Source organism: Erythrolamprus reginae, unplaced genomic scaffold (assembly GCF_031021105.1).
Source record: "Erythrolamprus reginae isolate rEryReg1 unplaced genomic scaffold, rEryReg1.hap1 scaffold_130, whole genome shotgun sequence".
In the NCBI taxonomy this organism is placed as follows: domain Eukaryota; kingdom Metazoa; phylum Chordata; class Lepidosauria; order Squamata; family Dipsadidae; genus Erythrolamprus; species Erythrolamprus reginae.
The window spans coordinates 145,085-158,643 of NW_027248546.1; the positions used below are offsets into that span (position 1 = coordinate 145,085).

The 13,559-nt window shown below is 58.2% G+C and overlaps 1 protein-coding gene across 1 annotated transcript in view; it reads right to left on the minus strand.

Moving 5' to 3' along the window:
* Positions 1-1,269: 1,269 nt before the first annotated feature.
* LOC139155909 (protein unc-13 homolog B-like) overlaps positions 1,270-13,559 on the minus strand; it is a 31,937-nt gene continuing 19,647 nt past the window's right edge. The window contains exons 14-21 of the mRNA XM_070731278.1: positions 12,957-13,100; positions 12,470-12,593; positions 11,046-11,102; positions 4,268-4,348; positions 3,733-3,880; positions 3,033-3,125; positions 2,405-2,564; positions 1,270-2,114 (exon numbers count right to left, since the gene is read on the minus strand). Of these exons, the coding sequence (XP_070587379.1) occupies positions 1,829-2,114; positions 2,405-2,564; positions 3,033-3,125; positions 3,733-3,880; positions 4,268-4,348; positions 11,046-11,102; positions 12,470-12,593; positions 12,957-13,100 (1,093 nt within the window). The 3' untranslated portion in view covers positions 1,270-1,828. The remainder of the gene's footprint in view (positions 2,115-2,404; positions 2,565-3,032; positions 3,126-3,732; positions 3,881-4,267; positions 4,349-11,045; positions 11,103-12,469; positions 12,594-12,956; positions 13,101-13,559) is intronic.

Below are 13,559 nucleotides of genomic sequence, written 5' to 3' on the forward strand. Positions count from 1 at the left end.
TCTGTTCAATATAAGAGTTACGAGTAATAGTGGGAAGGTTGAGAGGGTGAAAGAGGAAACAGTGGGGGGAAGCGGTGGGGGGAGGGAGGGAGGAAGAGACGGAGAGAGAGAGAAGGGAAGATAGAAACAGACGGATAAATTACTCATATGATGTGGGTGCAGTTATGGCAACGTGAGAGACTGGAGAGTTATGGAATTACATATGTTATGAATATAGTGGTCCCTCTAGTTATGAACCTAATTCGTTCCGTGACCAGGTTCTTAAGTAGAAAAGTTTGTAAGAAAATTCATAGAGGCCCCACGGAGGCTTCTCCACACCTTTTCCGGCCCTGTTTCCTCCCAGGAGATTCCTAGAGAGGCCCCACGGAGGCTTCTCCCAGCCTTTTCTGCCCCTGCTTCCTCCCAGGAGATTCCTAGAGAGGCCCCACGGAGGCTTCTCCCTGCCTTTTCTGCCCCTGCTTCCTCCCAGGAGATTCCTAGAGGCCCCACGGAGGCTTCTCCCTGCCTTTTCTGCCCCTGCTTCCTCCCAGGAGATTCCTAGAGGCCCCACGGAGGCTTCTCCCTGCCTTTTCTGGCCCTGCTTCCTCCCAGGAGATTCCTAGAGGCCCCACGGAGGCTTCTCCCTGCCTTTTCTGGCCGTTTCCTCCCAGGAGATTCCTAGAGAGGCCCCATGGAGGCTTCTCGCTGCCTTTTCTGGACCTGTTTCCTCCCAGGAGATTCCTAAAGAGGCCCCACGGAGGCTTCTCCCTGCCTTTTCTGGCTGTTTCCTCACAGGAGATTCCTAGAGGCCCCACGGAGGCTTCTCCCTGCCTTTACTGGCCCTGTTTCCTCCCAGGAGATTCCTAGAGGCCCCACGGAGGCTTCTCCCTGCCTTTACTGGCCCTGTTTCCTCCCAGGAGATTCCTAGAGGCCCCACAGAGGCTTCTCCCTGCCTTTTCCGGTTATAGTCCCAGAGGCTCGGGTTTGTAAGTGGAAAATGGTTCTTAAGAAGAGGCAAAAAAATCTTGAACGCCCGGCTCTTATCTAGAAAAGTCCGTAAGTCGAGGAGTTTGTAGGTAGCGGCACCACTGTCCTTTGTTTTTTAAGGCCTAAGTGTTGACCTATGAATGGATGTGGAGATGAAGGATAATAAAGAATATTGGTTATAAAAAGGGAATCACCCCCCCTGCAGCTGCTGTGCCAGGGGGCTTTGGGGCGACGTCCCTCGATGGCCACAATGTCCCAGCCGCAGGGGGGTGGGGAAGTCCAGCCAGAGGCCACAGGTGCGAATGCCGCTAACAGTCCTTTATTGAAGGCTACACTTCCCGCAACGGTGGCACATTCAAAAGGGGGGAGGGGTTAAAACAGCATTTTCGTATCACGCGTAGCACCCACGACAGCGAAGCAGCTTCTGGAAGCGTCCGAGAAAGGCCGAGAAGCTGTACAAGGTCAGGAGGGGGAAGGGAAGCCCCCTCCTCTCGCCCCCACTGGAGGGCGGCAGCAGAGCTTGCACCAGGCAAGGCCCCTCCCCCTCGGCCCCATGGACGAGGCTCCAGGCACGCGCCCTCCCCAGACCCCGAGGAGACCCTCCTCACTGCCGGGTCAAGGCTCAGCTGGGCTGGCTGGTGAGCCCCTCCCCTGTCCGAGTGGAGGGAGGGGATGTGGGGCTGGGTCTTGCTTCCCCCGAGCCTTCCCCTGGTGGGCGCCTGTTGCCCCCGCTCCTTCACCCCCCAGGCCCCTCACCCCACCCCAGAGGAAGGCTCCTTGGCGAGGAAGGCTCCATGGGGGGAACCCCGCCCCCCCGCGTGTGTGTCTGTCCCGGGCAGTCCTGGGCGGGGGGAGGCCGGCATCATCTCCCTTCTTCCGGGGAGCGGGACTCGGACTTGAGCTTGACGAACTCCTTGGCCACCTCGTCGTTGGTCCGTTGTGAGAGGATGCGCAGGACGGTCATGCCCGTCTCGTCCATGTGGATCCGGCGTCCCAGCGGGCAGGCACAGGCGCAGCTGCCCTTCTCCGCCACCTCCCGCAGCTGCAGCACCGCCAGGCCCAGCACCCGGTCCTCCCGCGCAAAGCAGTAGTCCTTCAGGCAGAGCTGCAGCTCGTAGGCGTCTGGACCGTCCTCGTTGCCCAGGACGCTGCAAGGGGGGGGGGGAGAGCAGGAAGGGGGGGGTCAGCCGGGGGGGGAAGAGGGGTCCCCTGCTGACCCTTCCCTCCTTCCTTCAATAGAGAAGCCGCTCCCGTCCAGGAGGGAAGGAGACCCCGAGGAGACCGAGAGGAGGGAGGGTGGCGGAGTGGGCGGGGCTGCCTGGCTGGGAAGGAGGGTCAGGGCACTGGGGGGCAGAGTAGGGTGTGGCAAAGGCCCCCCACCCACCCAGTGTCTCCCTCCCACCCCCCACCCCAGGAGAGAGGCCAGGGGGGCACGTACAAGTGGAAGGTCTCGTTGTACTTGGGGGCCCAGGTGTTGCTCTTGGACTTGGTGGTGAATTTCCGCTTCTTGTCGCTTTGGTGCGGCCCAATCATGGTGACCTCCACGAAGGGGCGGAACATGCCGCTGGTTTGCCACTTCAGGTCATTGGCGGCCACCACTGCGAGGACAGAGGGGGGGGAGTAAAAGGTATCAGTGGACAGCCTGAGCCTCTTTGGGGAGCGAATAACGGCAAAAGGGTTTCGGAAATTGGGAGTGGGAGAAATGCGATGCTGTGTGTGTGTGTTTGTGTGACTGGACCTTGGTTTCTGCCTCGATAAAAGACACTCTCTGCTCCCGCTTGGGTGACAAGTGGACTTGGCTCTCTACGGAATTCCAGTGATTGGCCCCTTCCCCAGACTTTGCCGATGCTCCAGAGAGAACAAAACTCCCTTTTCCTGGCGGCTCAAATCTGCTTTTTGCTCTGTGTGATTTTATCCGTAAAGAGTTGGATTTATTCATAAAATAAGGGATTTTTGAGTGGGGGGTTTCGATCCGAGGGTCGTGCACAGAACATCCCCGACTCACCCTGCCAGTGGCCGAGCCCCCCGCGGTGGCCAAGGAGGCCGAGATGCCAGCTGCCTGTTACCTTTCACGGTGACCTTGTGCTCCCCGCTGCCCGGGTGCGTGTAGAGGTCCACCTGGATGGAGACTTCGCCCACGGGACCCTCTGTGCCGGAGCCTGGGGGGGAGGGACCGCAATTGGCACGGCTGCCCTGGGAAGGGTGGGGGGCTGTTTCCCCCCTCTCCTTCCTCAAGTGGCAGGCGGGGGTGATTGGGAGAGGCTGCCCCCCTGCCTGAGGGAGCATTGGGTGGGGGCTGGGTCTCAATGGAAGGTCCCTGCTCGCCCCCCCTGCCCAGGGCTTAGGCTGGCGTTGTGCTTGGAAGACCCATGATCCTCTGCCTCCTGCACTCCACAGCCAGGCCCCTGTGGGAGGGGTCCCGTGCTGGTGGCTCTGAATGGAGCCCACCTCCTCCCACTCAGGACGGTGTGGCTTGTATCCTTCAGATTTTCACTAATATTATTTCCAGATTGCTTCTCTGACCCCTCTGTCAATCATTAAGTGTTGCACCTCATGGTCCTTGACAAGGGTCTCTTCTGTTTCGTGTCCACTGTTCCACCCCCCGACAGGACCCTTCCGCCCCAATGCAGCCCCACTGGGCCTCCCCACAGTGTCCGAAGGCGTCTGGGGGCCCAGGTGCTCTGGGAAGCTGTTCCCAGGTGTGTGTGTGTGAGGAGGGTCCCAGCGCACCAACCCGCCCCTTCCCGTACCCCCCCCCCCCCGCACCTTGTGCCGTCTGTGTCTGGACGAAGGTCTTGATGAGGGTGTCGGTGGTCTGGGTGTAGAGGGACAGGGCGTAGCGCAGGGCCTGGAGCTCCGGGCTCTTCTCCAGGAAGGCCTTCTTCAGCCCGTTGCCCCCCGCATGGAAGTATTGCTGCAGGAGGGGGGGCAGACGAGGAGGGTCACGGACGGAACAAAGCCTGGGAGCCATCTTGCGCCCCACCCCCACCCCACAGCTGCCACGTAGGGGCCACCAAGGTCTCTGTGGGAGTCCACGCTTCCCTTGGCTGTTGCAGACCCCTCCCCCCCTCTTTGCCAAGGGAGGCAACTCTGAGGATGATGAGGGTAGCGAGACCCCTCCCGTTCCCACTTCGATCCCAGGAAGCCTTTGGAACGGGATGACCGGCAGCCTCTGGCCCGATTTAGGCCGGTCTTTGGCCGCTATCTGCTTTGGTTCAAGGCTGCTCCATCCCCCCTGGTCCCCCTCCCGCTTCCTGCTTGTGGCTGCCGATGGGGGGGGGTTGGGGAGGGGGGCACTCACTTTAATGGTGTCCAGCGCCAGTTCCAGCACGTCGCACTGCTTGGGGCTGAGGTTGCGCGTCTCCTCCCGGACCATGTGATCCTGAAAGGGGGAGGACCCGCAGGGTGAGTGGGGATTTTTGGGGGTGGGACAGATGATGCAACAAAGGAGCTGGGAATGGGGGGGGGAGGAGCAGCGGCCACCGGCCACGGGACAAGCAGCACAAGCAGCGGCTGGGAGGGGTCTCCTTCCTCCAGACCCCCAGGCACAGTGGGCGGAGGGGTCTTTTGGGGGGAAAAGACCGTTGAACTTACCTGAACGGTCTTCTCGATGCACTGCAAGGAGAGTCCAAGATGGGTTATACTTCAGTCTGATTGGTAGGGACTGAGTTTTAATTTAAATAATTGCTAGGCAGGCACCGCCTCCCCCCCTTAGCCCTCCAGTCTAAAGTAAGGCGAAGGAGCAGTAAAGCAAAAAACCATTTATTAAACAATTGAACTGTCAACATCAAACTGTAACTATGCAACTCAAACCCCCCAGGAACCCTGGTCTCAGAGTCGGGAGGGTTTGGACTCTCCTTGCAGTGCATCGAGAAGACCGTTCAGGTAAGTTCAACGGTCTTTCTCCAATGCACTTGCAAGGAGAGTCCAAGATGGGATATACCCAAGTTACGATCACAGGGAGGGATAGTACTAGACCAGGGGTTCCACATACGAGCATACCCCTTGCAGCACCCTCCTCCCAAAAGCAGCTTCCTCCGAAGCAAAGGAGTCAATCCTATAATGTTTGATAAACGTTGATGGAGCCGCCCACGTGGCTGCTCTACATATGTCCTCTAAAGAGGCCTGGGTTCTCCAGGCCGATGAAACCGCCGCACTCCGAGTGGAATGTCCCGTTATCCCCGATGGAATTGGGGATCCTTTAGCCCTGTATGCTTCTGAAATACATTCCCTCAACCAGCGGCTGATAGTCTGAGAGGACACCTTGGTGCCCAGAGTCCTAGTGGCAAAGGATACGAACAGGGCTTCTGATGTCCTAACAGTCTGAGTCCTCCTAACATAAATTTTCAGGGCTCGTCGCACGTCCAATTTATGCCATCTTAATTCAGACGGATGAGTCCCACGAGCACAGAAATCCGGAAGTATGATGTCCTGATTTCTGTGGAAGGATGTGTTTACCTTGGGGATAAACGCTGGATCTAGCCTAAGAACTACCCTGTTTGTGTCAAAACGACAAAGGTCTGGCCTCGTTGACAAAGCTGCTATCTCAGAGACCCTCCTGGCTGAAGTGATGGCAACCAGGAACGCGGTCTTTAGGGTCAGCAACCTTAATGAGATCTGGCGTATAGGCTCAAAGGGAGGGCCCGTCAGTGCGTGTAACACCAAGGGAAGGTCCCAGGAAGGAAAACGATGAACCATTGGTGGTTTAAGATTAGTCGCTCCCTTCAGAAAATCCCTGATCCATGGGTGCCTGGTAAGGGAACGGTAACTGTCTGTCGAAAGAATGGTGGCCAGAGCTGCAACATGGCGGCGTAAGGTATTGGGTGCAAGGCCCTTCTCTAGTCCAGCCTGCAGAAAAGATAAAATCACCTGCGGCGACGCCGTCTGAGGATCTACCTCCCTTTGTTCACAGAACTTGTGGAAAGTAGCCCAAGTTGCCTGGTAAATTCGCCTTGTAGATGGTCTACGGGCGGCTTGAATGGTGTCGATAACTGTGTCCGGTAAGGCCTGGCGTTTTAGATATTCCCGCTCAAGCGCCACACGGTCAGATGCCACCACTGTGGCTCCGGGTGAGAGAAGGACCCCTGCGTCAGAGAGATCCGTCGGTCCGGAATTCTCCAATTGGGTGACTTTGACAGCTGCACTAGGTCCGCGAACCAGATGCGTCGGGGCCAAAACGGAGCTATCAGTATCACCTCCGCCCTCTCCTCCAGAATCTTCCGAATCACCCTGGGAAGGATGGACAGAGGAGGGAACGCATAGAGAAGGCCCTGAGGCCATCGAAGGGTCAGGGCATCCACCCCTTCTGCTCCCGGGGTGGGAAACCGAGCGAAGAAGCGAGGAAGCTGGGTGTTCAGGTCGGTTGCAAACAGGTCTATCACCGGTTCTCCGAATCTCCTCACTGCCTCCTGAAAAATCTCGGGGGCCAGTCGCCATTCGCCCGGGTCGAGTGTCTGGCGGCTGAGCCAGTCCGCCCACACATTCTCTACTCCCGAGATGTGTTCCGCTGAAAGCGAGGCTAGATTCCCTTCTGCCCATCTGAGGAGTGATGTTGATTCCTTCATTAATCTCCGTGACCGTGTACCCCCTTGTCGGTTGATGTGAGACCTTGTGGCGACATTGTCTGTCAGGATGCGAACATGCTGACCCCGTACTAGATGGGCAAGGCTGTGGAGGGCCAATGAAACAGCCTTCAACTCTAGGAAATTTATATTGATTTCTTGTAAGTCTTGAGGATCCCAGAGTCCCTGAACCATGTGTGAAGAGAGGTGTGCTCCCCATCCTGTTAAACTGGCATCCGTAGTTATTGTGATAAGCTCCTTGTCCAGAAATAAGGATCCTTTGGTCAGTGAAGGGGACCTCCACCATTGCAGGGAGGTGCGTACCCTGGTACTGAGTGGAACTCTCCTGAGAGAGTGGCTGGTCTTTTGTCTCTGATATGGAAGTAAGAACCATTGGAGTGGGCGTAGATGGTGTCTTGCCCATGGCACTATATCTATGCATGAGACCAAGGTCCCTAGGATCTTTGATAAAAGGGCAAGAGTGGGGTAATGTTGCGGCCCCAGATCTCTTATCAGAGTCCTGATTGTCTTTTGTCTTTCCTGGGACAGAAAGACCGTTCCCAGGTTGGAGTCTATCGTGGTGCCCAGGTGGGCAAGGCGATGAGTGGGTGTTAGGTGACTCTTTGACCAGTTGATCGTAAAGCCATGGTCCTGTAGTGTCTGAATTGTTAGTTGTGAGTCTCTGAGTGCCTGTTCCCTGGTTCTCGACAGAATGACAATATCGTCTAGATATGCCATCACGCGTACCGACTGTCGTCTGAGACTGGCCGTAAGGACGTCCAGTAATTTCGTAAATGTCCTGGGGGCGGAAGATAGTCCAAAGGGCATCGCCCTGTATTGGAAATGTTTGCCGTCTAGGTAGAATCGCAGAAATTGTCTGTGATGTGGGAAGATGGGTACGTGTAGGTAAGCCTCTTTCAGGTCTATGGACGTCATGAAATCGTTCTGTCTTATCGAGGACAGGATGGTTTTTAGTGAGTGCATTCTGAATCTCCTGTATTTCACGTAAAGATTCAACTGTCGAAGATTGAGGATCATTCGCACTCCTCCTGAGGATTTTGGCACAAGAAAAATTGCCGAATAAAAACCCCTGCCTTGCTGAGCCAAGGGTACCTCCTCTATGGCCCCTATCTCTAGGAGATGAGATACCTCTTGGCATAGGAGTTTTCTCTTTTGAGAGTCTGACGGGATACGACCAGATAGGAAGCGTTGGGGGGGAGGTCGAATGAACTCGATCCTCAGGCCTTGTGAAACCGTGGAGACCGCCCATGCGTCTGAGGCTGTGATTTGCCAGGCGTCGGGAAAAAACCACAGCCTTCCGCCCAAGGGTGTATCTCTCTGAGAGTCACTTGTTTTTCCTAAAGCCCCTGTTGCCTCCTCTGAAGGGGCGGCGACCCTGGTACGATCTGCCTCGGTCCGTCTGGTAGGACCTGTCCGACCTAAAGGCTCCCTGGTTGAAGGAGCCCTGGAAATACGGCCTCGCCGTCTGGGAGTTGGTCGAGGAGGGCTCTGCCCGAAAGGGCTGTCGTCGTTGATAGGGAGTGGAACGCCTATCCTGCCGTCTGTTAGCCCTGGGCATCACCTTCTTCTTGTCCTTGTCCTCGATCAGGACATCATCAAGGACTTCCCCGAATAGCTTCTTTCCCTTGAACGAGGCGGAGGCAAGACTCCACTTGGACTTGACATCCGCCTGCCAATTGCGGAGCCAAATGAGTCTGCGTGAAGCCACCGAAGAGGCCATTGCCCGTGAAGCGAACTTGGCGGCGTTGACTGTGGCATCCGCCGAGAATTCGGTGGCAGCCAACAATTTGTTGAGGTCCTGACGGAGTCTTCCGTCCTCCGGGTCCGCCCTAGCCTGGATCTCCTTAATCCAGAGGAGCATGGCCCGATTAAAGAACGAGGCTGCCGAGGCGGCTCGTACGGCCCAGGCTGCCATCTGGTGGGTCCTGCGAGCCACGTTCTCTGCTCGTTTGTCCTCTGCCTTCAGACCCTCCTGCGACTCAGAGGGCACTAGGGCATTAGAGACCAGGCTTGTTACGGGTTTGTCCACGGTTGGAAATTCCAGTAGTTCCTCCATCTGTTGGTCGAACGTGTAGAATCTGCGGTCAAGATTCGAGGGTCCTTGGGCTGCCCCTGGGTTCTCCCACGGGCGCTGGATGGTTTCCAGAAATAGGTGGGAAGAAGGGATGTTTACTGTCTCCTGTTTAGGGAAGACAAACAATCCTCCTGCTGGCTGGGATGTCTCCGGAGGCACCGCCTGGCCACTCTCACCAGCCTGATCGATAGTCAGCTTTGCCTTATTCAGGAGCACCTTGAAGAGGGAGGACTTGAACAGGCCCGTGTAGGTGGGCTGTTCCGGCGGCTGGTCATCCCCGGACAGGTCATCCTCAGCTGCGCTGAAGTCATCACGGTAAGCCTCCTCCTCCTCCATGGAGTCCATTAAGGACTGCGTTGCCGGGGCCGTCCAGGAGTCTCTAGACCTCATTGGAGGGAGTCCCACTGGGTTCTGCTGGTGTTGTTGCGCCCCGGTGGCAAGGCCTTGGCTATATGTGGTAGCTATCATCTCCTGCAGGGCCTGGGGCATGCTCTGCCAGGCATCATGGGTATTGCGAAGGCCTGCCGCTGTAGGGGTGAAGGTGGCTGTCTGAGCGTATTGTGAGACCTGAGAGGGGGGGTAATTGGACTGCCACCCCGCAGCCTGCCTCCCCAGTCCATATGGTTCGGGCCTGGGTGGCATCCAGGCTTGGCTCCCTCTCTCTGGGGACCAATCCCTCTCTGAGGCTGAGGTTGTTGCCCCCGGGTAAAACATGGGGGGAGAGATGGAAGGATTGGCAGGTGACTGCTGAGTTGGAGGTACAGCAGGCCCTGATGCTCTCTGTGAAGCCTCAAGTTGCTTTTCAAGAGCTCTGATGCGTTTCTCTGCATCTTTCAGTGAAGAGCTCTGCACAGATTTTGATTTAGATTTAGAGGCTTTTTCCTTGGGGGTGCTGGGTCTAGCCGGGGTGGTCTCCTCCCCAACCGGTGTAGCTTGGTCAGCCATGCCCCCAGGGAACACTCACTATTTAGTAGTTTTGCTGTAAAGCTCTTGCTTTCCACGGGGCTTTCTGCAATCAAGTGCAGTTTCTCAGAAACGAAAGCGAAAAGGGCAGGAATTCTCTTCTCTGCGCCTGTGTGCTTTCTCTACTGGCCTCTGTGGGGGCGTGGCCGAGCTCAATTACGAGCCGGCGACCTCACCAATATGGCCGCCGGCCGTTCCCATGGCGACCGGGGAAGCCTGTGGGCGGGAATCGGCAGTCGGGAGGTACTGGACCCTCCCAAGATGGCCGCCGTTCCTAGCTGCGTCGCTGCTGCCCCAAAATGGCCGCGGCCGTTGCCCTGGCAACGGGTCGCTTTCTCCCCGGCGGGCGGGAAACCGACCTTCTCGCTCCTTGCGATCGCCCCGTACTTTCTTTGGAGCCGATCCGTCGCTGCCTGAGGTGATGTCTTCTGCGGATCGGCTCTGCCTGCCATCGTGGGGGGGTTGGGGGGGGGCGACAGCTTCCCCCGCGGCCGCTGGCGCGATACGCCGCCGCTCGGCCCGTGGCTTATTCGCCAGGGAGAGGACGGACTCCCCGAGGCGTCAGCCACCTCCTCGTCCTCCGGGTGCCACCTCGGAGGTAGGCTACCCGGGCGCTCACTCCAGGACCCACAAGGCAGCCTTGCTAAGATCTCTCTATGTTGTGTGGGTTTAGATAGGGAGGAGCTGCAGGCAACTGGGTTAAACCCACGGGAGGTTTTGAACCCAGGCCCGCCCGAGGTAATAATCCCCCAGCTGCACCTAAGAGAAAGGAAATAAAAGGAAAAAAATTAGTGCAATATAAATACAAACTGTAAAAATTACAAACATTTTACACGAGAAGTAACTCAGGCGTCCCTTTACTGCGACTGAGTTTTTTAGACTGGAGGGCTAAGGGGGGGAGGCGGTGCCTGCCTAGTAATTATTTAAATTAAAACTCAGTCCCTACCAATCAGACTGAAGTATAACCCATCTTGGACTCTCCTTGCAAGTGCATTGGAGAACAGAGGGGACAAACACACCATGGATGCAGAAGCTTTTCCCTCCATGGGGGCCAAAAGTGAGCGTGGGCCCATAACTCAACGGCCTCCCCCTCCCCCAGAACCAGCCGTTTCCCCAGGCTCTAGAGGCTTCCCTGGGGCCTGGAGGGGGCAAAAACGCCCTGCCCCCACCCCCCTTGGAGACCCTCTGGAAGCCACAAACGCCCCTCCCCGAGCCTTCGTACGAGCCGAACATCACCTTTCCGGCAGCCACATGGACGGTGCAGCTGAGCTGGGCAACGGCTCGTGTGGCAGCCCATACGGGTCCACGTGCCACCTGGGCCCCCCGTGCCATAGGTTCCCCCTGACTGGGCTGGAGCCACCAAGAAATCGCCCCCCTCAATTTCCTCAATTTGTGGCAGGGGCCGTTCAGGGGCCTCATTTGGGGCTTGGATGGGGAGGGGACCCCACCCCACCTGATACCTTCAGCTTGGACAAGTGGCCCAGTTCTTTGGCAGCACTGAAAATCAGCTGGGTCCCCTGGCGAGGAAGAAGAAGGAGGAGGGAGAAAGGTTAGACACTCCAGAGAGAAGCGCGACCCCCGTCCTGCCTACGAGGACCCCTCACCGGATGCCGGTTGCCCCAACAGACTCCCACACACACGTCCCAGTTGCCGGAAACCAGGAACCACCGTTGGGTCCAGGACCTTCTGGGAGGGGAAACCAAACTCTGGGGGCAGCCACGTCTCCCCCCCCCAAATCTCTCCAGGAACTGCCCCCAGCCCCCCCAACCCTCCAGGCCCTGGCAAAGGGGCCCCTGCCACCCTGCCCGCGCCAGGCCCAGCGATGGGAAGGGCTCCGGTTTCCTTGGTGGCCCAAGAGCAGCAGGAGGAAGAGGAAGGAAGAAGCGGAGCCTGCGCTTTCCACCTTTGAGAAATGGACTTTCCCCATTGCGCAAGGGGAAGGGGGCGGTTCCCTAGAGTTCTTCCCATTTCTATAATTATCTAATTACAATTACAATAATTATGACTTCCAGTTCTACTTTTTCCCTGGTCCAGTGCAGACTGTGCTGCTCAAAAGACATAAACCCAATAGAACTCCCAGTCCATCAAAGGTCTGTGAAACCCAACTGTCCAGTGGGGAGGCCACACGGATGGACCGTCCGTCCCACCTGCTGTTCGTGGTGCACCTTCCACTTTGTTCGGAAGGAGGAGAACTCAATGAGACTGTTTCTTCCATTCAGGGAGGGTCCCATTGGGGTCTTCTGAGCGTGTGTGTAACCAAGGAGGGTTTCTTCCTCAAAACATCTCACTTTATTGCACATTTTATAACCTGTGCATGCGTGCGACACCCCCCCCATGCTCTCCCCACACCCCCCACCTCCCTGCAGCCTCCTGGGACCAAAATGGGCAATGGGGGGGAGGCCACTGTGGCCCCCCACCCTCCCCTGCAGGCGTGCATGACCCCCCCACTCCCTCACGCATGGACATGCGCCTCCCTGCACCCATGCGCAGGCGATATACAAAACCCAGCTGGGTGGCGGGAGTGGCGAGCCCATGCGCAGAGGAGCCCGGCTGGACAACGCGCCCCCTAGATTCGCCCTTGCGGCTACGGCTGGAGTGCCGGACTTGTTAAAGTGGAGGCTTTGGGCGGAAGGCCAAGATTTTGAAGCTCAGAGAGAGAGAGGGGCCACGTGGAAGAAGGGGGGCTTCCAGCTGCCCACCCCCAATTCCACCTCAATGGGAGCTGCAGTGTCCCCCCCCAAGGGCCCCACTGGAGAGGCCCTGCAGTCAGCTGGCCCTGCGTAGGCTCTTGGAGGTCAGACCCGCCCCTGGCGCCTCCCTCTGCCCCCACAGCCCCCCCACCCCAGAGCCCAACCGGGAGAAGGAGGGGGGCGGGGGGGCTGACCGTGTGGTCCGTGAGGGGGGGCAGCACAACCAGCCGCTCCAGGGTCTCCATCACCAGCCGCCAGAGGTCTTTCAGCAGCCGCTTCAGCACCGTCTTCTCACACACGTTGGCAAAGAGGGTCAGGCTGTGGGGAGGGGGGCAGGGGGGCAGCCTCAGCGCTCAGCCACTGCCCGTGAGCCAGGGGGGGCAGGGTCCCACGGGGGATTCAGGGGGTCCACGTGGGGAGGAAAGAGCTGGATGTGTGTGGAGGGGGAGGCCCACCAGAGCAGAGCCCCCTCCCGGCCCCTTAGAATCTGGGGTTGGGGAGGGGCCCTGGACGCCCCCAATGGCCAGTCTCCCACCGCCTTCCCCCTGGTCCCACTCCCAGCCCCCCCCCCCCAGAGAAGGCTGCCACGAAGGGAGGGGGAAGAGCCCCCCAAGCCCCTCCCCCCCGCTCCCCACTGTGTCTGGATCCCCCCTGCTGAGGGTCCCCCGCCCGGGTCCTTACTTTCCGTCCAGGAAGTCCATCAGGGGCCTGAGGACGTTGTCTGCGTCTTGGGCAGCGGTGTGGGGCCCACTGTTCCCGGCCCCCTTCACCTGGGCCAGGATCTCGGACATCTGCTTCACGCACCCCTCGATGCGGGGCTGGAAACTGGGGCCGAGAGGGGAAGCGTCACTCCCAGGACAGCCGGGGGATCTCCCCGTGGCCCTCTTTCCTTCTCCCAGGAGGGCGGGGTCTTCTGCCACGCCAAGGCCCCTGCAGCCCCCTGGACCCCCCATCTGAGTCCGGGGGGGCAATAACCTCCCAGCCCCCAACTCTGGGAGGGACCACGGCTGACCACTCACGGAGGCTCAGTGGTGTTAATACTGTGGGTACGACCAGTGGGGTTGCGCAATATATAAGTTAAGCCAGCAATGTGTGGCTAAAGGAATGAGCACTGCTGCTAATACCTTTATTAAGGACTAGTGCTTTAAGGGCTGGAGTTGCAGTCGGCTGCAACGCTCTCTCTCTCCCCCCCCCCCAGAGCTTTGAGCCCCTCCCTGACCCCTCTCTGGTTCTATGCTGGTTTCTCTATATGGCTATTGTAAGGACTGCTGTGTGTGGTAAGGA